This window comes from Musca domestica, unplaced genomic scaffold (genome assembly GCF_030504385.1).
Source record: "Musca domestica strain aabys unplaced genomic scaffold, Musca_domestica.polishedcontigs.V.1.1 57, whole genome shotgun sequence".
Classification (NCBI taxonomy): Eukaryota; Metazoa; Arthropoda; class Insecta; order Diptera; family Muscidae; genus Musca; species Musca domestica.
The window spans coordinates 4,078,351-4,106,279 of record NW_026712358.1 but is presented as its reverse complement, the minus strand read 5'-3'; the positions used below and the strand labels follow the sequence as shown (position 1 = coordinate 4,106,279).

At 37.1% G+C, this 27,929-nt stretch overlaps 4 protein-coding genes across 4 annotated transcripts in view; 1 reads left to right on the top strand and 3 right to left on the bottom strand.

The window, feature by feature from the left end:
- LOC101899504 (uncharacterized) overlaps positions 1–1,849 on the bottom strand; it is a 34,717-nt gene extending 32,868 nt beyond the window's left edge. Inside the window, exon 1 of the mRNA XM_005192043.4 lies at positions 1,696–1,849. The gene's annotated coding sequence lies outside the window, so the exon portion shown is untranslated. The remainder of the gene's footprint in view (positions 1–1,695) is intronic.
- Positions 1,850–3,810: 1,961 nt separating this feature from the next.
- LOC101900173 (transport and Golgi organization protein 1) lies at positions 3,811–9,554 on the top strand. Its single transcript, XM_059128728.1, has 10 exons — positions 3,811–4,119; positions 4,218–6,437; positions 6,771–7,389; positions 7,441–7,759; positions 7,818–7,961; positions 8,021–8,181; positions 8,244–8,345; positions 8,405–8,610; positions 8,670–9,200; positions 9,258–9,554. The coding sequence occupies exons 1-10, from the start codon at positions 3,993–3,995 to the stop codon at positions 9,365–9,367; spliced, it is 4,539 nt and encodes a 1,512-aa protein (XP_058984711.1). The 5' UTR covers positions 3,811–3,992; the 3' UTR covers positions 9,368–9,554.
- Positions 9,555–9,636: 82 nt separating this feature from the next.
- On the bottom strand, positions 9,637–11,313 carry LOC105262524 (uncharacterized). The gene is made up of 4 exons (XM_011297775.3): positions 11,215–11,313; positions 10,342–11,151; positions 10,177–10,278; positions 9,637–10,114 (listed from the first exon to the last, which is right to left on the bottom strand). The coding sequence occupies exons 1-4, from the start codon at positions 11,298–11,300 to the stop codon at positions 9,988–9,990; spliced, it is 1,125 nt and encodes a 374-aa protein (XP_011296077.3). The 5' UTR covers positions 11,301–11,313; the 3' UTR covers positions 9,637–9,987.
- A 1,861-nt stretch (positions 11,314–13,174) lies between these two features.
- LOC101898917 (uncharacterized) overlaps positions 13,175–27,929 on the bottom strand; it is a 70,250-nt gene continuing 55,495 nt past the window's right edge. The window contains exon 2 of the mRNA XM_059128726.1: positions 13,175–16,055. Coding sequence (XP_058984709.1) covers positions 13,952–15,829 — 1,878 coding nt within the window. The 5' untranslated portion in view covers positions 15,830–16,055 and the 3' untranslated portion in view covers positions 13,175–13,951. The remainder of the gene's footprint in view (positions 16,056–27,929) is intronic.

Genomic DNA, 27,929 nt, shown 5'->3' with positions numbered 1-27,929 from the left:
CACGTCAAGCAAGCGCTGCGCCGCGAATGGGCCAAAATACCGCAGAGCAACATTCGGGCAGCGTGTGTCGGTTTTATTGGCCGTTTGAAAGCCATAATTCGTGCCAGAGGTGACCAATTCGAACAAATCTAAACTTATTTTAAAATTTGGTGCTATGTCAAATATTTTTTGTTTTCATTCAATAAAATTTAAAACAAATGTAAAAATTATGTCGTTTGACTTTGTTGGGTTCAAGAATTTGAAAAACAAAGCGCTCAAAGAAAGCCTCTTCAAATTTCAGATATCCAAATATGTTTGCTATCACAGGATCTGAAGAAGATGATATATATCTGCAAACCCCTTCACCCACAAAGGGCCACATTTTTCAAAACTTTTATCTATCATAACTTGCGAAAAAAGTCAGTGATTCATTACAACTTGGTATATCTTAATATTTCTCTTAACCAGAAATCTGATATGAATATGGTATTTATCTAAATTTATGATTTCGCATAAAATTAGATAAATGTGTTCGACTTCCTTCAAATGACTACGTATGATTAGTTTTAATCGAAAACTACATGCTCAAAATCGACGACAAAATTTTGAAATTTTTTAAAAAAAAATCGCGTTCGAAAAATTTTGTTTTTTTCGTATTTAGAAATGTTGCACACCAAATAAAAATAATTGGTATAAAGTGGGTCTACAACCCACTTAAAGTGGGTCTACAACAATATTGTAATTTGTCAACAATTAAAGACACATGCAAATCGGTAATTGCAAAAAATTGATACCCTACTGATAGTAAGTGAAATGAAAGTTGCAATTACTGTGATTGGTTTCAAAGTGCGTATTACGTTCAAGTGTACAAATAAGTTTTTCGTTCAACATTCGAAAAAAGCTGACCTTGAGCCGGCGAGAGTGGCAATTTATTTATTATTTTATCTTTGATCGACAGTGCTCACTTTAGTTTTTAAAATATTAAATAGTAATAGAAAATGCCGTAAAACAACTCCTCTATACAATTTCAAATAGGTACTAGAATATTTAAGACCGACAAGGCATTGAGAAAATTCGTCTATAATTACGAAAGTGATGTAGTACAATTAATTGGTTAATTGGTTCTTATACTCAAATCGCTAATATATGTTACACATTTGTGATGATGACCCGGCCGGCCACTTGTTACACTCAAAGTCAATGCTAAAGAATTTCGGTCACACTGCACACATTCGGTCGATAACGCGGTTTTGTTGTTGCCCCCCCCCCCCCCCGTTTTTTTTATTTCATTTGAAGAAAAAAAGAAATTGCCGACCACACACGCACGCAGGCACACATCATTTGTAATTTGTGTTAAGTTTATTATGTAAATAAACAACAAAGAGGGCGATAGAAAAGTAAAAAAAAAAAATAAATATAAAAAACTATTTTCGTTTTACACACTCATTGCAATGCGTCGCTTGTCGTTGCATCACACCAGCGAATTTATGAAGAAAATTAATAAAAAAAACTAATTTAACTTTAATCAATTTTATAAACTGCCGTCCATTTTCATTTAAAACAACCACATCGCTTATGTTTAGCTTATGGAAAATCTCCACAGCTGTGCGCAGCGATGTGTTTGAGGAAATATTATTGTTGCAAGTGTGTGTGAGTATTTTGACAAACTATTTTTTGTCCACCATTCGTTTGTGAAAATTGCAAAATACAACGTACTTTTTCCTTTCACTTTGTCTTAAAACCGAAACACGCGAATCAACCGCACCGACAACCTTTCCCGTCAAAATGCTGAAGACTATTAAAACTAGGAGAAATAAATTCGATCGGTTGTCTTTGCCAGTGCTATTCATTTTTTGCGTGTCTGATGATGGGCTCTCCTTCTCTCAGTTTGCTCCACCATTCAATGAGAAATATGACGCCAGAGAGATTTTTGCCGGCAATTATTTAATGATCATCACCACGAGTTGATGTGAAGATGCTCAAAAATATGTGTGTTAGTGAGATAGTTTTTTTTTTTTCATACCTACCCAGCAAAAATATATTGAATCAGCAGCTTTGCACCTAACACCGTCATAAAAAGGGAAAACATATTTTTGGTCATTCCATTTGCTACACGCCGAAATTTTCTTTGCGGACCTCATAACTGTAATGCAAGCAAAAGTCCTATGTCCCAAACATTGTATGTTCAACCAAAGGATATTTGAACCTACACGTGACAATTAACTTTCAAACCAATTTTGAAAGTGAAATTTTTAAAGGAAAAATTATTCAAGTTTTTTAAATTATGTTAAATTGTTAAACAAACGCATATCATTACCACCTTCGATTTTGAAAAACATTTAAATTTTTTTGACATATCATGTTCCCAAACGTTAATGCAAGGAAAAGTTAAAAGTCGAAATCGGTTGAAAATATATATGGGAGCTATATCCAAATCTGAACCGATCTTGATAAAATTTGGCAGAAGTATTTCTGGGCTGTATCTGATATCTGGTACCAAATATCTTGTACGAAATATCATTCTTGTGCGGCGTATATTTCAAATATAAGGAACTTGAGCACCAAATCGGATGATGGGGGCTATAGTTATATCTTAACCGATTTTCTCCAAATTTGATGTTCTTGCTTCTAGACTGAATTAGGTCGGATGTACCAAAATGCAGGTCATTTGGACTTATATTGGCCATTTTGTTCACAACTTACCCGAAATCAGTTGAAGATATATGGGAGCTATATGTAAATCTAATCCGATTATCTCCAATATCAATGGGGTTCGCCCTTGGGCAAAAGAAATATTGATTGGAAAATTTCATCTCAATCGGATAATAAATGCGACCTGCATTTTGTTCACAAAAATACATAGTCGGATGGACGGACAGACATACTGACCTGTATAAATCGACTCAGAAAGTGAGACTACGATGATCCTTAAAGTAAGTATCGGTCTATCTCGCTTCCTTCTCCATGTTACAAACAAATGCACAAAGACATAATACCCTTACCACTATGTGATGTAGGGTATAAATATTTGTGCATAGGCAAATGAAAACAGATGTCGCTGTATCGTTTCAGGGGTATGAGTGAAAATATTGAAGTCACTCAAACCTAAAATGTTAAAAAAATTAACCACTGTATGACTGTAAATGGTGCATTTGAATAGAAAACTGTTCCATGCACAATGATATTGAAGAATATTCAATTAAACAATTGTAATTTTTGACCTACTCAACTTATACTTGAAAACATATTTCATCGTTTTTCAAGAATTGCCCAGGATTTATGACATGTTTTTCACTGTTATAATGTATTATACACCTGCATCTTGTTATGGAATAGTTTACTGTTCCTGTTCCTCCGTTTTCAATTTTTTTCGATATCCTAAAGAAAAATAGGTTATCGTAGTATAAACTTTTACATTCTTGCAGTTCTAGAACAGACCAATTAATATTTTGAACGTTTTCGATTTGAATGACTTCAATATTTTCGATTCATGTATGGCTTTTGCTATAAGACGAGACGTTCAGTGTCGATAAAACAGTTTATTACGGCTGTTTTATCGATTATCCGTGACAAGGAATAGAGCATTCAATATGTCAAGGCCTTAATAGAGCCTATAAGAATACGAATGATATTATCTACAAATCTAAATAGTTCGTCGAAAATATACATCAAAGTGGTAACATAGACCCATCCATAGCAGAGTGAACGTGCCAAAAAAATCTATTCTGCTTTGTCCTGTATAATGAAAGCTTTCGCTTTGCAAAAGCTCTAGCAAACAAAGTAATCATCGTGCCATTGCCACCACTAACAGATACCGGGTATTCAGTACTTATTAGCTGTCAGACACTGACATACGAGAAAAGGCAACTCTGCAAATAAAAACTCATTTTTATATGTGTGATGTGGCGAACGAAAAAATTATAATTTTACAAAAGACAAATAAAAAGTGAATAGTTTTGTCTCTAGCAATTATATTTGTGGCGATAAACGAGAAACGAAAAACGCAATGCAAAATGTGGAAAATAACCAAAGCACCAACAACGAATTTATTAGCACTGACGTTAGTATTTACCCTAGTTTTTTGGGGCACAGCCTATGGACTTTCAGATAAACGGCTGTGTGCCGATGAAAAATGTAAAGGTAAGTGAAAGGGGTTTGCCTTGGTGTGTAATCGTTAAAAGTGACCAAGTTAGAAAAGTGGCAATTCTTATGTCTTTTTTTCTCTTTCTTCTTTTCAGAAATCATATCACTGGGCAAGGGGAAAATTAGTTACAGAGCGGGAGAGGTGGGAATGGTTTCGTTTCAAATCAATGCGCCTATACGCATCAAGTCGAAGAGCGCTGGCTCCAATCCTTCCCTGTGGGGAGTTGAGGTAAATGGACGTGAAGGATATGCACCTAAGGATTACATTAGGGAGGAACGGATACTTATTAAAGAAAAGGATCTTAAACATATTGTAGATGTAGTTCAGCCTGGTAGTCCCGAGGCCTTAGTTCCTGCAACTCCAACTTCAATTGCACCTGAAGTAAGCGTGGAAGTTACAACGCCTACAGCTTCTTTAGATGACGCGGTTGTAAGTTCTCAAGAGGAAGCTATAAACAGTAGTCCTACTGGTAACAGCGAGGAACTGCCGCAACGAACTGCAACACCAGTCCAGGAAGATGTAATAGTTGTTGATGGAACTAGAATTCCCACATCAAATGATGATGAGTATGAACAGCAAACAATGGGTTCCACCATGGGAATGTCCGAGGAAGATGATGATGGAGAAATAGGCGATTATGATGATGATGAAATCGATAATGATGAAGATATCGATAATGATGATACGAAAAGTAAAGAAAAATTATTCCAAGAGCCGATGAAACCAGTCCCACTTAATTCCCACGTGGAGACCTCGGAAAGTAATCCGGCAGATACTACTGAATCCTCTTCAACAGAGAATACATCAACAAAGACTGATGAAATCCCTGAAACCCCCAACAATGTTGCTGAAAACTCATCGGACTCTACAACTATTGCTTCAAGCATAGTGGATGGTGGTGCTGCTTCAACTACTGAGGGAACACAACAACAACAACAAGTTTCCACCGAACCAAGTGTTGAAAGTGTGCACCAATCTGATTTAAAGCACGGTGATGAAACAACACCAGAGGATGTAAATTCAAAAGAACAACAGCAAGAAACAGTTCCTATCGAAGATAAGAATGCAGAAATATTGAAACAGGAGAATTCCTCTAAGACCTCTACCCCCACCACTGAAGCCTTAAATACTGCCAACAAAGAAGAAAAAGAAGATATTTTCCATGCTACCAACATATCGAATGAACAAAGTCTTCCCGAGAATACAACCTCTGAAATCACTTCAGATGAACCTAGCTCAAATGATAGTGAACCAAACAGCAGTGAGCAACCTGTAAGTGAGCATCAAGGACAAAACGAAATGCCAATGGAAATACCTATTGATAATATACACAATACACAGGAAGTAACCGCTAATACCGAAATTCCTAGTTCTCCAAACACCAGTGAGCATCCCGTAAGTGAGCATCAAGTACAAAACGAAATGCCAATGGAAATACCCATTGATAATATACATAATACGCAGGAAGTAACCGCTAATACCGAAATTCCAAGTTCCCCAAACCTATTGCCCACAACTGCCACAGAAGGCATTTCAGATGTAACAGAATCTCCCCAAATACCAACAAACCAGGAACCACCACTTCCAACTTCAACACAAATGCCTATCCCAGAAAACCCCCCTGCCAATATAGATCCCCACCAAGAACCCGTGTTACAACCAACTGAAACACCTGTGCTTAGTACCGCTATACCCCCTGGGTACAGTGATCCCTATCAACAACAAAATACTAATGATTATGTAAATCCCGCACAACATTATCCCAATGTCGAGTCATCCAACACACCATTACCGTCTCAACATGATTATTATCAACACACAACTGAGCCCTCATTGCCTACTGAAACACCAAATTTTGACTATTATGGGCAGCATTCTACGAGCTATGAAGAAGAAACAACAACTGTTAAACCGGAGACAACAATTACCGATACTCCTATAGCCAGTGAGCCGGAGGTGTCAACAATTAAACCTCAAGCTGTTGACAATTCTTATTATGATGACGTTTCTCAAGGTCAGGGCTATGTTGAGCCTCTACAGCCCATAGTAACGCCAGAAGCCCCTAAGTCAATTGAGGAAGAACCAAAATCATTACCTTCATTAACGCCATCACATCATCATGATGATATTGTTGAAAAGAAAGATAAGGGATTATTTGCAACGATTATGGATACCGTTAACAATATATTGCCCAATAACAAAAAACCAAAATATCCAGCTGCAGAGATGGATGACAATGAGTTGAAGAAGATTTTGTATCCGGATATGGGCGGAAAACAGCCAAACTCATTATATAAGACCAACAGCGAAGAAGGTATGTGAATGATTTCTGTTTTATATTTTTTGAAGTTAAAAAGATTCACAACCAATTTGAACACTAAATTTATAATACAATTGTATGGGATGTCTCAATGTTAGTCATGTAAATTAAAATAATAATTGAGCAATAAGAGCTTCGTCATAACCTATTGGTCTTATCAATATATTAGACACTAAAACTGTTTTTGTGTATTTCTTATCTTTTAAAAAATTATTCGTTCTTTTTAATTACATCAAAGACTTAGTTTTATTTTAAAATCATCGAACTACTTTATGTAAGATGACGCTGGCCTTAACTTAAACCATTTTTATTTTTGCTTATTTTCAGATGAAAGTTTTTGCGAAAAGTTGGGTCCCAATGACTGTCCACACTCGTCACATAAAACTGCATCGCATTCCGAAGAAAAATGTACGTGCTCTCTCAGATCTTTCATAACCACTGAATTCACCATGGAAACCTTTGTTCAAGCATTAGCCTCTAAAGTCTTGGAAATCAGTGATTTGTTGGCATTTTTAACGATTGTTGCTGCCACCACGTTGTTCTTCGTCTTTGGCTATTACTGTTTCTGCAACAGCAGCAGTGAGGGTGCTTTACTCTCCAAACTCAATCAATTGGAAAGTAGTTTATTGGCATCCCACAAAGAAAATTCCATTCTTAAGCACAACTTAATGTCGACCCGGCAAAAGCTGTCCAGCATTGAGGATAATTCGTTTGGCTCCAACGATATGGTGTTGTCGATTAAAAAAGAATTGGAGGAGGAGTTAGTGGAGAAGGCTCGCTTGCAAGAGCAGATAACATCATTGCAAAAGGAATTGGAAGCTGCTGCAGATGCCGGTATTGAATTGAATAAAATAGTTTCAGAATTGTTGAGTAATCAGACTGGAGACGAAAGCATCATAAGCAGTGTGGAAGAATTACAGAAGCAATTGAATGAACAACAAAGTAAGTAAAAGAGACTACCAATCAATGCCGCTATTTATTAGCCACATTATTGCAGATACGATTTGGAAATCAATGCCAGTTTGGCTGAAAAGAGCCGCGAAAATAGTGAATTGCAACTGTTGATAGCTGAACAAAATGCTCGCTATGAATCGCAAATTTCAAATCTTCAGAGGGACAATGATGAGCTAGAGGCAGAAAAAGGCAGTCTAATCACTCGGCTGGACCAAATTAAAAATGATTTTGACAAGGATATCACCGCTGCTTTGGAGGGCAAGAATTTCGAAATCAAACGCCTACAAAACGAAATTGTAGATTTAAGTGCAAAGGTGGAGGCTGAGCACACTAAGTGGCAGACCAGTCTGGCTAAAGTGGAGGTACATTTATATTTCTATTTCTTTGAATTAATTCATAATGTTGTCATTTTTTTCTCAGGCATTAGAGGAATGTTTGAAGAATGTTAAAAAGGATCCCAATGTAAATATCAATCAGGTTATTGATGTCGCCAATACTAGAGCTGAACTACTAGATGCCCAGAAGAAATACGTGTCACTAAAGGAACGATTGGAATTGGAATTGGTAATGTCTACATGCTAAGATTTTCTCCGTGAACTAGTATTACCCTTTTTCTTTTCTAGGATGCCAGAAAAATATGTGAGAGTCAATTGCAAGTGGCAACAGCTGAGGTTGAAAAACTTAAACAAGACTTTAATCAATCGGAAAAGGACAAATTGGAAGCTCAAACCCGTCTGGAAGTATTGTCAAATTACTTCAAGGAGAAAGAGACACAGTTACAAAAGTATGACAAACTCTATCGTGTTTATTATTATTTAACAATAAACATATTTTTAACCATTTTAGAGAACTGAGCCTAAAAGAAACCATGTGGTTGCAGCAGCAAGGTGAAACTAGTACAACTGTGGAACGTTTAACGGCCATGCAAGAGGAAATACAATCATTGAAGTATGCTTTATTTTAATATCTGAAATGAAAATATGTGAAAAATTTTTTACTTTAAATAGATCTCAAAATGATGCCTTGCGTGCTGAAATTGAAGCTCAAGTTGCAGCGCACAAGGCCCAAACGGGTACGCTTGAAAATCGTGCCCACGAGACATGGTTGGCAGCCCGCCAATCGGATAGACGGTACGAAGAAGCTAGGGCAGAAGCCACAGCTTTACGCAGGAAATTGACAGCATTAGCTGGTGGCAATGTTAATGAAGCCAATAGTAAGTAAATGGCAAACAATTATGTATATTTATTCGTTTGAATTCGTTTTTCATTCTAGAACCTTCAGCTGGTCCTGCAGGCCTGGGTGATGATTTAGCAAATGCCCCCTCTCCCATACACATGGAGTCTCCGGGCTCCCCCATGTTAGGCAGAATGCCACCACCACCATTCCTACCGCCACCATTCATGGGACCACCTCCACCATTCATGGGAATGCCGCCCCCACCTCCTTTCGTGCCACCAGGTGAGATGCGTCCAGCACCATTGGGACGTATCATGTCACCGCCGCCTCCACAACGCTCAAGTCTACTCGACTATGATGACTATCTGGATTACGAAAGCAACAATTCGTGGCATCGTCATCACACATACTCACCACCACCACGAACATATCGTTCACTCTCACCCACAGATAGCCGCTATAATTATGGCACAGAACGTGATCTTATGTCCACCTATGACACAGAAACCGACTTCAGTCCACCACCCAGTCCTCGGGAATCGAGAAGACGGGCTGGCTATGACAGCGACAAGGGTGGCAGTAGACATCCATATAATAATTCTAAGAAATCCTCTTCAGGTCACAAAGGTAAATAAATTTGTTAAATTCAACATCATACATACATTAATTTATTTGACTTTACAGGTAACATAAGTTCCGGTTCCGACAAGTCCTATAATTCTTCATCCAAAAAAGGTGGCAACAAATCAAAATCCAGTGGGGGAGGTGGCGGGGGTGGTAAATCGCTGGTATGATTTGTTCTTGAACTCCCTTCCACATTAGAGGAAATAAAGCCCCCACATAAAACATTTCCGTTAAAAATGCATTAAGCCTAAGAGAGCGAGTCTGAGAATGATGAATGTTAGTGAGCGTGTTTACGACGTATGTGTGCCGTGTCTGCTGTCGACTTTATTTTGTTAATTGTGTAGTTAAATTTAATTTTTTAAAATTTACTCAATATTAAGAAGCAGAGAATGAAAACATTCTAAACTTACTGATACTTACTAAGAATAACAAACAAACAACAAATACAACAACAAGCCAAATTATAAAAGCAAATTATAATGAATTCACAAGGAGAAAGAAGAGAAAAAAAATAGTAAACCCACAAACAAAAGAAAGAACATACGAGCGTTTTAATATTATTTATAAGTCAATCACACATTCCAATGGCACCAAATCATCATTTCAATATTTATCTTCAATCAACACATGCAACATTTTAAAATCAAGACATTAAAACATCAATCAACATTTTCATTTGGGCGCATTACTTTCCAATCAGAATACAAGACATCAAGACATCTGGGAAGGTAAGTGAAATAATTGGTTGATGCATTTGATTTTTTCATCTAAACAGTTGAGCTGAGAAATTTCAATTGAGTTTATTTGCTTTTCTACCAAACCATGATTTTTTTAGATATGTATCCATTGAAGTTTGGGTACAATTGTCTACCGAATTGGAGGCAATTTGCCTTTTATCAGTTTGTGTTGACTTTGAGCTAATGATAAGAGTAATATTATTTTTTTTTAAAGCATCTTGGAATAGGAGTATAATTTTTACCTCAAATCAAGTTGTTCCCTTTCTTTGCCAATCACATACTTGCTTCGTTTTCGTATCAAACATTTTGCCGTAGTTTTATTTCGTTTCAAAATACCATTCGTTCTGTGAATATATTCGTACATATTTAGGTAGCAATAGCCTATTTATCATATCCTCTATACATACCTTATAATACACCTTTTATCTAAATTCCTGTGAAGTGTTGCCCGTTCACTTATCTGATTTAATAATTTGGAATTATTAATTAGTAATGCGTTTTGATTTATTACAAGTTCTCCTATTTCATTTAACATGTAAATCATTATTTCCTGTTCCGGTAATTTCCCGCTACAATTTTGGATAGGAACATCTGGGGATTTGTTGAACTCATGGTTATTGCTATAAACTTGGATACCTGCAGCTGCAGTAGCCAACTGATCAGATTGAATAGCAACGGATACCGTCCGATATTTGCATTGAACGCCACATGTTGTGGTCTGCAACTCAGTTTGGGTACCAGTTGATACGAAATATCGTAGTGGAGGAAAAGGTTTTGGCCCAGAGCTGGATTTGCGCTTATTATACATTAAAGTTTGCTGTCCAAATGTTCTACAGATTGTCCTTTCTGTTTCAGTGGAATTGCTTACCATTTTGACTTGTTGTTTTCGGGTTGCAGTTTGTATTCCAATGCTGGCTTTTGTATTATGAATATTGGTTTCTGTGCCCCTGCATATTTTTACCGTCTCCGCTATGTCGATTTTCTCAATTTTGCTCCGTTGCAGTACTATTTTTCGAATTTTGTTTGCATCAGTCAATTCCTTTAGCAAGTCTTCATTTAGTTTTCGTGTCAAATAGGATTTCACTTTGTTTCGATATCGTTGGTGGAATTTTTGCCTCCATCTGATCCTTTGTTTTAATGTTTTGCGTTTTTGTGTAATACGTTTTATCCTTGTTATTTTCAAATATTTTCCGCTCAATTGAAAGTTTATTGTATAGCTGAAATATTAGCGAAGTGTGATGAAGTTGTTCAAACCAATATCTATAATATTTGTTACATACCCTTTGTTCTCGATTAAAAGACGATGGCATGCCCTAATGGGTTTCTGCGAAGATAATCCCTTTAAAAGTAACGTCTTTATATCCATTTAAGAATCAATGTTTTTATATTTCGAATAATTTTTATTTTTAAGTTGTCAATGTGGTAGGAAACTTTAGAAATGTATTTTCATTTATAGAAGTGGAGACGTATAGTTACATATGTGGACGTGGGACAACGGTACAATAACGAGGGGATGAATAAAGTTACCTCATGCTCTCACTCATGCTTTAAGTGTCCATGTTCTGTCAAAACGTATACACAGTTTGTACAGGGTGAGATAAAAAAATGCAACAAAGTCAAACGCCATAATTTTTACATTTTTTTTAAATTTTATTGATTGAAAGCAAAAAATTAAAAAAAAAATAAAATTTTAGAATAAGTTTAGATTTGTTTGAATTGGTCACCTTGGCACGAATTATGGCCTTCAAACGGCCAATAAAACCGTCACACGCTGTCCGAATGTTGCTCTGCGGTATTTTTTTTGGCCCATTCCCGGCGAAGCGCTTGCTTGGGGCGATCGACATTTTGGTATTTTTTAGTGCCAACCTTGCTTTCCGAAATACTCCAGCCACAATAGTCCAACGGATTGGTATCCGTAGATTTTGGTGGCCATTGTGTGAGAGAAACCTCAATTTGTAACCATTCTTGGGTGGCGCGTGCTAAGTGCGATGGTGCTGAGTCCTGTTGGAATGCCCAAGGTCTGCGGCCAAAATGTTTGCGAGCCCAAGGTTTTAATACACCCTCCAGAATATTTTCGCGATAATATTCGGCATTTATTCTAATGCCACGGTCGATTAATACGAGCGAAGAGCGACCATCGGCTGTTATGGCGGCCCACACCATCGCCATGGTGATGGGCACTTGAATTCTGGTGGCTAACCGAAGGTGGACATTTTCAGCTGACCTCTTTGGCAAGTAAACACGATCATTTTGATTGTTTACAAACCGCTGGACAACGAATGTTTTCTCATCGGATAAAACCAAATTCGGCAGTTCACCACTTTCGGCCAAGCAAATCAACTCTTTAGCTCTTTTGAGTCTATTTTCTTTCTGTTGCGGTGTTTGTTCTTGCACTTTTTGGAATTTCAATGGCTTTACCCCGAGCTCATTTTTCAATATTTGCCGAATGGAATATTGCGATATGTTCAGCTCATGAGCCATTTTTCGGCCACTGCGACGCGGGTTTCGATCAAGTCGCTTCTTTACTTTTCGAACCATATCTGCTGGTGTTGCTGTTTTCTTTCGTCCACTTTTCATATTTAAATGCTGGAGTGCTCTAACGATAGCCACTTGTGGGTTTCCAACAAAATATAAAGAAATCACACTATCACGCTTGAATTCCATCACGAATGACTTTTTTTTCTGGCAAATTCTCACCAAAATGCTTTTGTACGAATGTAAACAATATAATGAGCTGTCACTGGAATAATTTTAACAGTTGTCGGACGAGTGGCTTAGAAATGACAGCAGTCTGAAGTTGATTGCAGTTTTTTTCATCTAACCCTGTATTTCCACATTTCCCAAAAATGGGCACATATCTCATATTAAGTTTAGGATGGAGTCGATATAGTCCAAATCTGGGACGCTGTAATATTTTTACCAGTCTTGGGTCAGATACGAATTATGCAATATTGTCCAACTGCTTCGGAACCTCCCTCATAAAGAATCAACAGTTTGAATAATCATAACTCAAGGTTGGGGGTATACATCTGTCGACAAACCCGACTGATACTATTTTACTTGTTGATATATTCTTATGTAGCTTATGAATGTTGCATTTTGTAACTTTCCTTTTCCCCTCTTAGTTCCGACCTACTTGTCGCACATCCAGCCTAAATCCCCATCAATCCAAATGCAAATAAAATGAATCATTTTAATTTTTGCAAAAACATTTATTTAAGAAATAAAACATAAATTCTCAATAATAAAACATTTTACCTAATTCTTAATTAAACAAAAGACAAAAATACATATATTGTTGTACAATTGAAATACGTTTCTAATTGCTGTTCTGCTCTTATCTCTTTATCATACAAAATGCTTTTTCTTTTTGTTATTTTAATAATTTTTTTTACAAAGTTACATACATTGGGAATTTATCTTATTTTATGAAATGACAAGCTAACTACTCTATGAACAACTTGTAGAACTTACACAAATACATTTTGAAGGAATGCTTAAAGATTTTATTAAACGTATATATATTTACAATAAATCGTAAACGTAAATAATGAGAGTAACATTTAAATAGAAGGATTCGAATTGTAAATAGTTTACAAACGATATGATGTTTAAATTAGTTCATTAGAAATCATTAACTCTTGCGTGTATTGTTGCAATGTACATAAGTATGAGTTTTTCTTCGCAAGAGAGGAATTGAAACAAATTATATTTACATAAATTAATTGTTTTAGAAAATAGGACATAGTAAGAAGACACTTAAACACGGTGAACGAATGCTCTGTTTGTGAGTTGGGGATCTTTATTTCAGAGTCAGATATTTCATTGCTGGGTTATCAACATGTACTTTTGTGTAAAAATTGGAAGGAGACACCAATTTGGATTATTTTGGAAGCATTTGCTTTCAGACCAAATGTTTATATTTTTGTAAGGATTATTTTTCCCAGCAATGGAAAAAATCGTGAAGAAACAATACCCTTTCTAAGAATCTATTAACCAACGGATTTTCATTCAATGTTAGGTTGTTGCCGAACACTCTCTACTGGGCGATGATTCAAAAGGACTTAGTTTATTTGTTTGAATATTCGATACTGTAGACGGGGAGCCCTGATTACTTCGGTGGCCATCGTTCCTAGGAGGCGGTGTGGATGGTGCCGATCCACCAGGCCCAGATTGCTGGTGTTGTTGTGGATCATTACCTTGCTGTTGTTGTTGTTGTTGCTCATTCGATTGATTACTATGATTACTGTGCTCATCCTTAATGATAATACGCAGACCACTGGCCGTTGAGTCGGGATCAGAGGGGGCATACGATGAACTTCGACCCGGCGAATGAGGTTCAGAGTGCGGTGTTGTACTATGATCCATCAGTGACAACTTGGAAGCTCCCGCCGCAGCGCCAGCTGAATTCAACGGCAACTGAGTGACTTTACCCATAAATGAGCGTATCTCTTCGAAATAAGATTCCTCGGCAGGATTTTCACAGAAACGACGTAGACCACCACGTATGCGTTCGTTGAGACCCAGACCCATTGACACGGCATCGGCTTCATGTTTCTTCAGATGACGATCGAGATTGGTTTGTTGGCCAAAGCAGCGTTCACAAATTTCACATTTGAAGGGTCTCTCCTTGTTGTGAATATTGCGCACATGTCGTTGCAGGTTCGACGATATGCTAAAGGAACGTTCACAGTATTTGCATTTGTAGGGCTGTTCGCCCGTGTGAGTTCGCAGATGGCGGGTTAAATTCGCCGATCTGGGAAATACTTTGCCGCAAAATTTACACGTATAACGGTCCTTTGATTTGTACAGATGATTGGCCCCGGCTGGAGCATTGGAACGATTAACCGCAGGTCTCTTTTGGCGATAGTGTGGGGCACCGGAGGCACCGGTGCTTGGGGTGGTGGTGGGCGTGGGTCCATTTTGACTGAGCAGCAACGAGTTGGCCAGGCTTTCGGTAAGGGTATTTCTATTGGCGCTGGCAGCGGCAACATCAAATTTAAGATCTGTCATGCTAGAATCTGCTGTGGCTATGGGTGGCGTTGTGGTCGTTGCCGTTACAGTTGTGGTATTCTTTTTCGTATCCTTACCTAGACAACCGGCCGGTGGCGAGGAGAAAAACGGGAAATTTGTTACATTTGCAGCTGGATTATTGGCCTGATTCGGTCGAGGCAAAAAGAAGAGATTTCGGTAGGGCAGAGGAGGCATTGCTTTGGCTATGGTCTCGAGTAGAGTGGGATGTAGGGCCGTTACGGGAAATGGCAGTTGTTCCAGATTTGTTGGCAACGATTTGGCTTGGTCCCTCAACACCCTCAGCATCTTTTTGCTGTTCAGAGCTTCGAACTGTTCTTGCAGAGCTTGATTGTTTTGCAGCAGGAAATTGTTGTTGTTATTATTCAATTCATTCAACAAATGAAGATCGGCTGTCTTATCGCCAGCCACACCATCTTGCAGGACCCGAGAATTGGTGTTGGTATTGCTGTTGCATTCGGAGTTGTGACATGACTTGTCCAATTGTCCGCTAGTTATCATTACCAGGTTGCTATTTTCATCCTCCATCATTTCAGTGGTGTTGGAGTCCCCATCTGTCCCGCCATCACCTGCCGTGCCACCATCATGCTTTTTATGGGCCAATCTCAAATCCAAGGGTTGATCCGCATGGCCACGCCTTCTCTCCTTCTTAAGATCTTTTTGAGTTTGATACAATGCTGTTAGGGCGGTGGTAAGGGCTGTGGCCGCCGTCGAGCTATTGCTGCGTGCAGGCGATGACAGATCATAAGGTACATTCGAGTTGAAATTGTTGCTGTTGTAGGGCATGGAGCCTAAAATCGGGTAGACCGACCCTTGTTTGGGGCTAGGAAGCATTTTTCTTGGAGAATGATCTTTTTCTCTCATACTAAGTTGACGATGGCGTGCAGAAACTGCGGCATTCAAAAGATTTCCTTTTGTCAGCGTGTTGGGCTCGATTTGTTTGTTGTGCGGGTGTTGGCTGCGGTTGTGGTGGAATTTTTTCAAGATTTTTGATTTTTTCAATTGCCAGATGTTTTGAAAGTTTGTCTTTTATTTGCAAATCTAATACAGAATGTTTGTTCTGAATGTAGTAATGTCTGATGGAGAAGATCTGAAATGAAGTGAAAAAATATATAATTAATCACATTGTTGTGTTTGTAAACATTTAGAAATAATAATTATAAAGTAATGTTTGTATTAGACGGGTTTATAGATATGATCGCTTCTTAGGAGAAAGGAAATTCATAGACATGAAATGAAAGCGAGTACCTTTTTGGAATACACTTCCAATTTTGTGGAAAATAATCCACAGATAAAAAGACAATGATTCTATTTCTTAGTATTTTTATATGAGCAACCTTGGGAAAATGTCTCAGTATCCTGTTTTTTTGTATCGAACAAGTAAAATAGTATCAGTCGGTTTTGCCGACAGATGTATACCCCCAGCCTTGAGTTATGATTATTCAAATTATTATTCTGGAGAAGTTGGCCAATATTGACCAATTCGTATCTGACAGACGGATACAAATATTACTGTATATTCAGTATTGGATATAAAAATTGGAAATTGTGAGCCTTTGTGGGTGAGGTACCAAAAGGGGTTGGCAGAATTATATAATTTTCGCAACAGATCTTGCGTTAGCAAAAATTTGAGGATAGTTGGATGATCATTTCGATTTCTTTAAGCGTTTTGTTTTTCAAAAATCTTGAACCCTGTGAGAGGGAGTTACCAAAAGAAATGGTCCGATCTGTAACATCTTTACAACAGATCTTGTGTTGATAGAAATATTGAGATGTGTTAAGTCAAAATGGAATCGGATGTTGATTTCGCGTTTTATGAGCTTCATGGATATTCAAAAGGTTGACCCTTTTTGGGGGAGATACCAGAAAGAGTGGATCGATATATTCCACCTTCACAACAGATTTTGTGCTAGTAGACATAATGGGATGAGTGAAATATGAAGAGTACCGGATGCTTATTTCGGATTTTATAATCGTTTTAGTTATTCAAAACATTGATCCTTTGTTGGGGAGGTACCAGAAGGAATGGTCAAATCTCTATCGTCTTTATAACAGATCTTGTGTTGATGGAAATATCGATTTCCCGTTTTATGAGCTTCATGGATACTCAAAATGTTGTTGGAGGTACCAGAAAGAGTGGAGCGATATATTCCATCTCTATGACAGACCTTGGGTTAATAAAAATACAGGGTGAGACATTTCCAGGCCACTCGTACGACAGCTGTTTAAATTATTCCAGTGACAGCTCATTATATTGTTTAAAAGCGTACAAAAGCATTTTGGTGAGAATTTTCCAAAAAGAAGTTATTCGTGATGGAATTCAAGTGTGATAGTGTGATTTCTTTATATTTGGCTGCAAAACCACAAATGGCAATCGTTAGAGCACTCCAGCATTTAAATGTGAATAAATCGTTTGTATCTCGTACCATTGCTCATTACCGTGATACTGGTAGCGTAGCCCGACGTCAGGGAATTGGACGGAAGAAAACACCAGAATAGCAACATCGGTTCGAAATGTATAGAAGCGACTTGATAGAAATCCGCGCCGCAGTGGCCGAAAAATGGCTCATGAGCTGAACATATCGCAACATTCAATTTGGCAAATATTGAAAAATGAGCTCGGGGTAAAGCCATTAAAATTCCAAAAAAGTGTAAGAACTTACACCGCAAACGAAAGAAAATAGACTCAAAAGAGCTAAAGAGATGCTTCGCTTGGCCGGAAGTGATGAACTGTCGAATTTGGGTTTCTCCGATGAGAAAACATTCGTTGTCCAGAAGTTTGTAAACAAACAAAATGATCGTGTTTACTTGCCAAAGAGGTCAGCTGAAAATGTACACCTTCGGTTGGCCATCAGAACTCAAGCGCCGGCCATGATGATGGTGTGGGCCGCCATAACAGCCGATGGTTACTCTCCGCTCGTATTAATTGACCGTGACATCAGAATAAATGCCGAATATTATCGCGAAAATATTCTGGAGGGTGTATTAAAGCCTTGGGCACGCAAACGTTTTGGCCTTGGACATTCCAACAGGACTTAACACCATCGCACTCAGAACGCGTCACCCAAGAATGGTTACAAAATGGGGTTCCTCGCTCCATTTCCAGCTGCACAATGGTCACCAAAATCTCCGGATACCAATCCTTTGCATTATTGTGTCTGGAGTATTTTGGAAAGCACTGTTGGCACTATAATATAGCAAAGTGTCGATCACCTCAAGCCATCGCTTCGCAGGGAATGGGCCAAAATACCGCAGAGCAACATTCGGGCAGCGTGTGAAGGCCATAATTCGTGCCAAAGGTGACCAATTCGAACAAATCTAATCTTATTCTAAAACTTGATGCTATTTCCGACGGTTTTTGTTTTCATTCAATAAAATTAAAAAAAAAATCTAAAAATTATGATTTTTGATTTTGTTGCAGTTTTTTTCTCATATAAATAACAATTCTATTTATTAATGTTATTCAAATATCCAATTTCAATATAATAAAATTGTTAGATATTCTGATGACCTCCATTGCTATGAATGAAGTGAGGTTAATGCAACTTTCAGTAAATTGTTTTTATAGTTTTATTTATAGCAGGGAAACAAATCAAACAAAAGTGAAAACTGAAAATAGAATCGATATTTTGACACAAAATCAAATAATTGTTTCGATGAAAACAGTTATCAATTCCAACACCAATACCCGCCCTCCTCGATTTAACATTGAAAAATAATACCCGGTTGTTGTTGTTCGTTTGAAACAATTATGTTTTACAATATTCACAGCCAGTAATCAAATACAGCTTCCTCTAAGTTTTGTTTTTGGAAAGAGGAGTGTCGTTTGAAATATATTAAACATTTGTTGAATATTTTATTGATTCTGAGTAAATACAAATATTTAAAAGAGACAATTATGTTGGAATTATTTATTCATGTGTTTTTTTTTTTCATAAGTGAGATGTCTGTCTTTCAACATATCTGCCAGTTTAATTGTGGTCCTGCCTAATGATCCAACTAAAAAATGGCTCATTTTCTTGGCTTTGGCCACTTGCTCGACAAACTAATACTAATGTTTAATAGTTATTTTGGCAACAACTGATAACCTTCAGCAAAATACAGTTTACACTGGCTGCTGACCGATTTTTTACTTCATCAAGCTTTAAGACCATTTTTCAAATTCCTTCCCAAAATTATTCACTTTGTTTCGGTTCATAGACTTGGCATCATTTTACTATGCATTGAAAAAAAAACGACATTAGATTATGCTGTGATTTTTCTGTTGCCAACAACAAATGATTGCTTTGATGTATCTGCTGGTGGCCGGCCTGCAACGGTAGCAGCAAATGCTGCATCTAATAATAATGCGTGAAATAATATTGAGCAGTTTTCAGTTTCTTTTCCCCATAGAAGTACAGACGAATTATTCCAGCTAAATTAATATGGAAATAAAGCATGAAATCTGGGCTGCGGTTACAAAGTCAAAGTTGGTCTTTTTTTCTTTTTGGTGCAAATGATTCAATGATGAGAAAAATTCCCAAGGACCGGATGCAAGAACAAAAACAAATGGTAGAAAAAAACTAAGAGTGTCATGACAAATAAGTATCGAAATATTCGTAGAGGCCACATCAGCCATTGTTTGTGCTGTTATTAACCTTATTAACGGTCCGAAATTAACCGTTTAAATGTTTAACAAAATTGTTTTCAACGATAAAAATCTAAAGTCTCTAGCATCTAGTTTACTTCAATTAAGTTTAAGAACAAATATTACAAAATATATTAAGACGAGAACTTAAAAAGAAGGTCGAACAAGAAACTCAATTTCAAAGAGTGTCATATCACAAAAAAGTCTATTTTGCATTTTAAAGTTTGAGTTTGGACCTACTTAATACTACTTACAAATCTTAGCTTAGGGGCATCAGAATTTAAAACGCATTCCAGATAAAACATAACGCTGTGCAAGTAGAACTAAAGTAGACACGTGTATCGGCGTATTAAAAGTTGCAGACCTCCGAAAAACTCGTTCGATTTTGTACAAAGAGTAAAACTCAACCGATTTCGACCTAGAGCAAAAATCTAACATAAAAACTCATTTTAGAAGGATGACTCAACGACAAACATGTTACTATTCCCCATTTTTTTTTGATTTTTTTGATCAATTTTTTCCATCGACCTTTATTGTAGTTGATGCCTGAAATTAACATAAAATTTCGTTTCAGGCGAAAGGTGTCAAAAGGCAAAATAGTCTACACAAAATCTTACTAAAAAATCTCAGAATAAACATCTACGTATAATAGTTTTTATGACTCCATTTACCTAACCTCCACCATTTGGAACGATTTTGGAAATTTTCAAAAAAATAAAATCCGTTAAAAATTCTGTAAAAATCTTAAAAATACCCAATATAGCCGTTATATTTGGGTCTTGTCATAAGCCATTAGAATATTCAAATAGAAAATTAGAAAAAAAATCGGGTGAATAATGTAGCAAAATCGCCGTTATATCGGGGCTATACGAGGAGATGGACCTACATAGACAATTTTTTGTCACATGCTGTAGTACCTATTAGGAAATTTTAATACGAAATTTCCAAAAATTTCTGTGAATATTGTCCCTTAAATCGTCAAAATACCGAATATAGGGAGGTACTGATCTATGGGGCCTATACAAAGACGTGGTCCTTGAAGCAACTCCGGTGAATAATGTCCCTAAAATCGTTAAAATATCCAATATTATACCGTTGTAGGTGAGCTATACGATATACAGGATGAGATAAAAAAAACTGCAAAGTCAAACGCCATAATTTTTAGATTTTTTTAAATTTTATTCTATAAAAGAAAAAATGCCGGAAAAGCAACAATTTTAGGATAAGTTTACATTGGCCTTCTAACGGCCATGAAACCGTCACACGCTGCCCGAATGTTGGTGCACATTTTCAGCTGACCTCTTTGGCAAGTAAACACGATCATTTTGTTTGTTTACAAACCGCTGGACAACAAATGTCATCGGAGAAAACCAAATTCGGCAGTTCACCACTTTCGGCCAAGCGAAGCCACTCTTTAGCCCTTTTGAGTATATTTTCTCTCTGTTGCGGTGCGGTGTAAGTTCTTGCACATTTTGGGATTTCAATAGCTTTACCCCGAGCTCATTTTCCAATATTTGCCGAATGGAATATTGTTTTCTTCACTACCAGTATCACGGTAACGAGCGATGGTACGAGACTACAAAAGATTTATTCACACTTAAATGCTGGAGTGCTCTAACGATAGCCACTTTTGGTTTTCCAGCCAAATATAAAGAAATTACACTATCACGCTTGAATTCCATCACGAATAACTTTTTTTCTGGGAAATTCGCACCAAAATGTTTATGTATGCTTGTAAATAAGCTTGTCACTGGAATAATTTTAACAGCTGTCGAACGAGTGGCTTGGAAATGGCAGCAGTCTGAAGTAGGTTGCAGTTTTTTCATTTCACCCTGTATTTTGACAATTTTGGTCGATAAAAATAGTAGAATGATTTCCAAGGACTGAAATAAATTTTTGACATTTTTACAAATTGTTCTTTTCCATAATTTATGAGTCACATAGTTCTTTGGGGGAGATGTAGAAAACTCAGAAATTTTACGATAAAAAGAGGACTACAAAAAAGATATAAAATTTTTCCACAAAAATCCCACACAGATTTTAGTTTTCCAAGCCATTATTATTTTGCAACATAACCCTCCAAAGAATTCACATATTTCTTCATATCAGCCAGCCATCCATTCAAAGGCCGTTCAAGTGGAACATTGTTTCATTTCTTGAATGGAGGAGACCCAATTCTCAGTTTTGTTAAATTAAACAGTTTTTTTAATTTGGTTTCGGAAAAAATGTGTTCTTCAGTTGATGCGGCTGCTGGCTGGCATTGTTACCATTGTTGCTGTGCTGTGGGATTCCTGGTGAACTCGTGGCGGCCATTTGTTGGTTGATTGTCGTTGTCGACTACCGTCGTCTGTTATTGTCAGTGTTAAATTGTGTATTTAGGGTTTCTGGGTTGCAGCTCGTCTAAGAAAAAAACTGCCGTTGACGGTTGATGCCGTGGCCATCGGAAAATATTTTGAACAAATTTTGTTTTTTTTTCTTCTGTCGCTAGTTAAACAATAGAACCTTTTGTTTAACAAATTATTGTTGTTGAAATTCTTGAAAAACGGTATTTTTGTGTGTTCTCCCTCCTCCGCCCACAATTGAGTTGAGGTTATGTCGTAATCGTAATTGTTTTAAAACATTTGTCATTTGCTTTTTTAAGGTCATTTAAACGGTGACGGTGTTCTTACTGTAAGGTAGTAACAGAATTATGGTAGCTTTTAATGAAATGAAATTGTTAGTGCCCTTAACTAGCAACAGTAACAAAAACAGTTTGTTCGATATTTTGTAAAACTTTTGACTGGATGTTGTGCTTTTAACCGAGACTCCAATAAGGGACAATTAAATGAGAGGACCATTTTATTAACCGGATATTGTTAGTTGGATATGGGATTGAAATTGATCGTTGAATTCAAAATTTGATGTAAAATGAATGTCAATGCCATCAATATCGCAGGGTAGTGTTGGTGAGCTTGGGCTCTTAATCAGTGTGTGAAAGTTATATTCGTCAAACCTGACCAAATCGAGAATTGGAACTTGGATTAAGAATAAAATAAATGATAAAGATCGGCTGGAAAACATAATTAGATAACGATGTTGTGACTTTAATGCATCCTACACTTCAACCAGTGACCAGCGAACCAGGATCAAACATAGACTACTTTTTGTAGGATATCAGGACTTGGTATGGAGGAGTTATGCTAAAACATGTTTTTTCAACTCAAGGGGAGATGTCCATGCTGATTGAAAAGGTTTCTCAGGTTTGAGAATAACATTGTTCGAATCGAAAATTGTTAATTGGGTAGGGGTTCGATCAGAGAGAAGTAAACCGGTTGGTTTTAGGCCATACGCAAAATGTGGCCAGATCATATAAAGTTTGGCATCATTGAAGTTGGAACTAGTAATCTGTGGACAACGGTTACGGCATATTCGATCTTAAATAAAGAGTAAAGAACATCAGTGATTCGCGCGGAGAGAATTACTTCGCTTAAGTAATCGTTACTTTACGCTGAAATAACAAACTCCAGATTTCCTCAACCATTTGAAAGCCATCTTCATATTTTCGAAGTCTGGAAAAAGGATGGGGATGGGTACTGTTATTGAAGCCCGTGGGTAATAAAATAAAGTTATCCGCAGTGAAGAATATCCAAAATATACTCTTCCCTAGAATCAATCCGATAAAGAACTACTTCAGTATTCCTAGGGTTAATATCAGATTTGAAAATTCCAGAACACTGCCCCGAGAACTGCAGTCCTCATGACAGTGGATTTTTTTTACATTAGGGACGAGTGCAAGAAAAAGCATCCCTCGATCGTCCTATCAGGCTGAATCGAATTAGTTTGATGCAACCATAACAACGTTTAGCATGAATTTCATATCCTCTCAAAAGTGGGGACCATAACTTTAGTAAATATTTTTTACGGGGAGGATAACTCCCCAATGAGAACCTGGAGTAATAAATTACAGATGGTTTGGTTGGAAATAAGGATATGAGGGCTAGATAAACGAGTTACATTCAGCTAATGTTCGTTTATTTAAATATATTTCGACTTGCGTTATAATTATTCAAACTGTTGACCCTTCATAAGAGAGGTTACGAAGGAGTAGGCCAATATTTTCCATTTCGTATCTGACATAAGTCTGATATAAATATTATATCGTGTCAGATTTGGACTATTTTGACTTCTTCCTTCACTTTATATGAGATATTTGATAGTTTTTTTTTCTTTAAAGTTTGGCCCACTGTGGGATAAGAAAGAGTGGATCGATATATCCCATCTTCACAGCAGATTCTGTGCTGGTAAAAATATTAAAATGCGTGTAATTTGAAGACAATCGGACTTTTTATTCATATTTTATAATAGTTATAATAAGAGAAAATTTCGACCCTTTTTGTGGGAGGTACTTGATGGAGTGGACTGATATTGTACATTTTTACACCTGATCTAGAACTGATGAAAATATAAGGATTTGTAAATTTGGAACCAAATCAGATGATCCTATCTATATCTAAGAAGCAAGATATTGTATTTGAAAATTTCGACTTTTGTGGGGAAGTGGACCGATCTCCAAACTCGATCTAAGTATGACAAAAATATTATGATGTACCAAGTTGTCATATCGAGAAAAGCTCCTCCCGATATGTTAGCCCCCACATAATATTAAGTCCTCCTGTAGAGGTCGCCGTTTGGTGTTTCAGTCAGGTTTCCTTATGAATTATGCAGTTACCTTGAAAATACTTCCTCTTTTTGTTAAGCCGTTACGTTCGATGTAAGGAGTATCAAATGTTCTATCTGTATTGTATATTTTGAAATTTAATGATTATTGCAGGTCAGATCCTAGAATGGAATTTTGAAGGTCCCAGCCATATTTTTCAAATAAATGCACTGCTGCTTAAGTTTGGACAATAATGTCCATACAATTTAGGGGGAAGACGACCGATTCGTCTACCTCTTATATTTCCGCCAAAGAGAAGGTCTTGACAAGTTTGGCCAAGTCTAACTTAATTTTCATTTCAATTTCCATGCATCACGAAGAATTTTTCATGAAATTCTTGCAGTCAACCTCGTGTCCGTTAATGGTAAAATTTATTAATGTGACAACTACAGTGATCTGCTTTCCTTTTTTGCGTCATTTTTCACTCTCACTGCTTTTGCAATTGATGTTGTTGTAGCTGTTGTTGTGTGTGTGTTGGCTTGTTACTGTTGTTTTCATCATCATCATCATCATCGTCATCGACGGCAGCAGCAGCAACAACAAGAGCAATACCAACTAACTGCATTGCTAGGCATACTACTCGACTTGTCCACCGTCCAGCTTTTTATGCATTCAATTTTTGATTACGTAGTAAATAGAGCTCTGGATGCAACAACAACAGCAGCAGCAACAAAAAAGAAGTCAACCAGCCAAGACATCCAGTTGTAAACATCAAAACAAATCAAGCAAATGATGAAGACGAAGTGTAGCAAAACTAAAGCTGAAACATCACATCTAGCCACAAAATCATTACGGTGGACAAATGTAACCGACAATATTTACAATCCAAAAGGGGAATTGAGGGGAGGTTAGATAGCTAGCCAGTCAGCCGAGAAAAACTGTAGCAAAAACCTATAAAGAAATTTTTATATTTTGATTCCAGCCAACGGCAACAGCAGCAGCAGCAAAAAAAAGTCGTAAAGACCACAAAACGGGTTCACTCATTGTGTGGCATCGGTTATCACCATCATCAGCAGTGCGATCGTCATAACCATCTTCGTCCGGGCCTGCCGGCCAATTGCAGGGAAAATGATTTTCATTTTTTCTCTGATACAGTTTTTTTATTTTATTTTCCTTTCCGCTTGTTTAATAAAAATAATAATAATTATTTTAGTTATGATGACAATTGTTTGTCACTCTCGCTTTGTGAGTGGAGTGGCCAATGGTGTGGTGGTGGTAGTGGTTACAATCTAATAGTAATTTTTTTTTTAGTTTGTTGCCCTTCAAAATGATTAGGGTCAACTATGACCGTATAACTGAAGATTTCATTTTTTAAAGTTATTGAAGTCATTACCATCATCCAATGCAGTAACAGTTTTAACCCATAAACTGGTGGAGCCCTGTGTTGCATTGAATTTATTAAAGAGAGCATGGGGAAATCACATTAAGTCCTCTCGAAGTTTTAGTTAAGGATAAGATATGTAAACATGATATATGTATATTGGGGACTCTAAGCCCTTGGAGTACCATTTATAAGAGTAGTTGGAGTACTCATTGGAATATACTCTTGCTTAAATATAGAGGACCCTCCGGCCTCGATTCAATCCTTGGACATATAGAACTAGTTAAAATATATCAGTAGGCTTGCGATGTGCAAAGCTTGGGTGTAACTATAGATTTCATGTTGACCCAGTTTATTGTAATTTTCGGCGATATACCACAAGGAGTTGACCGATAATAGGAGACGTTAGACGTAATATATAGAGAAATATCGAGATATGAGACATTTAAAGAGATCGGACCCTAATTTGTAATTTATATAACCTATACCATAAAATGGCGGACACATTATATTTGTCATTCCCTTTGGAAGATTAGCTTAAAATCCTATGAAGATTAGGCACGTTTGTTTAAAAAGGCAGAGCTTTGAAATTTTCCACATTTCTGGTATTGAAAATAGAATATATTTTCGAAATTTTGCTTTTTTAGAAGATCTTCTGGGAGAAGACCTTCTGTTCTTGTGGGAGAAGACCTTATGTTTTTCTGGGAGACCACCTTCTGCCCTTCTGGGAGAAGGCATTCTGATATTCTGGGAGAACACCTTATGCTCTTATGGGAGAAAACCTTCTGCTCTTTTGGGAGGAGACCTTTTGCTCTTCTGGGAGGAGACCTTTTGCTCTTCTGGGAGGAGACCTTTTGCTCTTCTGGGAGGAGACCTTCTGCTCATGTGAGAGAACAGCTTCTGGCTTTCTAAAATAAGACCCTCTGCTCTTCTAAAATAAGGCACTTTGCTCTTCTAAAAGAAGACACTCTGCTCTTCTAGAAGTAGACCTTCTTCTCTATTAGAAGAAGACTTTCTGCTCTTCTGGGAGAAGACCTTCTGCTACTCTGGGAGAAGATTTTCTGCTCTTCGGGGAGAACACCTTCTTTTTTTCTAAAAGGGGACCATCTTTTTTTTTTTTTTTGAGAAAGAGACCCTCTGCTCTTCTAGAAAAAAAACCGTCTGCTCTTCTAGAAGGGCACCCTCTGCTCTTCTAGAAGGAGACTCTCTGCTCTTCTGGGAGAAGACCTTCTGCTCTTCCAGAAGAAGACCTTCTGCTCCTTTGGGAGAAGAAATTCTGCTCTTCTGGGATAAAACCTTCTGCTCTTCCGGAAAAAGACCTTCTGCTCTTCTGGGAGAAGACCTTCTGCTCCTCTGGAAGAAGGGAAAAACCTTTCGCTCTTGTGGGAGAAGAAGTTCTGCTATTCTTGGAGATTTTTTTTCGCTTTTCTAAGAAAATACTTTCCGCTTTTCCATGGAAAGAACTTAGACTCTTCTATGAGAATCCCTTTTGTACTTCTACAAGAAAACCTTCGTAAATATTTCCAATTACATTTTAGGGATTTTGAAGATAACCGATTTGACCATAATTCATGTTAACATATTTTGGGCTGGATACAAGTTCCGTACAACCGAAAGGACTTTGTATTTGTTTGGGAGTTATTATTCTACAAATCTGTGGCGGAAGTGCAAGAAGTGCTAGTGGCCTGATGTATCCCAACTTCTCTCTAGATCTTCTGTTAGAATAAATATTTTAATTTGCAAATCAGATACTTATTTGGCATTTTGTAAATGTGGTCAAATGACAATTTGGCATGAAAATGTTCTTTTGTGTGGGAGATCTACAAGAAAGAGGGAGGGTTGTTTAGTGTTGATAAAAATATTGTGGTTGGAAATGTTTTAGGGAATTGTGTATTATTTTTGCATTTTATAAAAGTTATTACTCAAAACTCTGACTCTTCTTAAGAGAGGCGCCAGAATGAGCAAGTCAATGCAAAATTTTCAAGGTAATATTTTCAAGGTTCTTAGAAAAATATAGGGTTTTTGAAAAATTTGGAGCGATGATGTAACAGAAGAAGGGAACCAGAAATAAAAGATCAATTTTCTCCATTCTCACATAGGCAAAAATATAGAGAAGTGCGAAGTGGGAATATCAACGTTGATTTGCGTTTATTAATTATTTGCGTTGAATAATCATAAATGTGACCCTCTGTGGGATAAATTTTCGCACCTGACATTATTCTACTAATGTGTCAAGTTCGAATTGTTTTGAGTACTCCCTTCGTTTAATATTACATGTTCATTTGTCTTTCGAAAATTTCAACTTTTGTTCATAAACTCA

Excerpts from the sequence above, each read along its gene's own strand:
- LOC101900173 (XM_059128728.1), top strand. The coding sequence starts at position 3,993 with ATGTGGAAAATAACCAAAGCACCAACAACGAATTTATTAGCACTGACG. Across the intron at positions 7,760-7,817 it reads CCAGTCTGGCTAAAGTGGAG|GCATTAGAGGAATGTTTGAA; the intron begins GTACATTTATAT and ends TTTTTTTCTCAG. Across the intron at positions 7,962-8,020 it reads AACGATTGGAATTGGAATTG|GATGCCAGAAAAATATGTGA; the intron begins GTAATGTCTACA and ends TTTCTTTTCTAG.
- LOC105262524 (XM_011297775.3), bottom strand. The coding sequence starts at position 11,300 with ATGGATATAAAGACGTTACTTTTAAAGGGATTATCTTCGCAGAAACCC. Across the intron at positions 11,152-11,214 it reads CTTTTAATCGAGAACAAAGG|CTATACAATAAACTTTCAAT; the intron begins GTATGTAACAAA and ends CTAATATTTCAG. Across the intron at positions 10,115-10,176 it reads AGGGAACAACTTGATTTGAG|CTCAAAGTCAACACAAACTG; the intron begins GTAAAAATTATA and ends TCTTATCATTAG.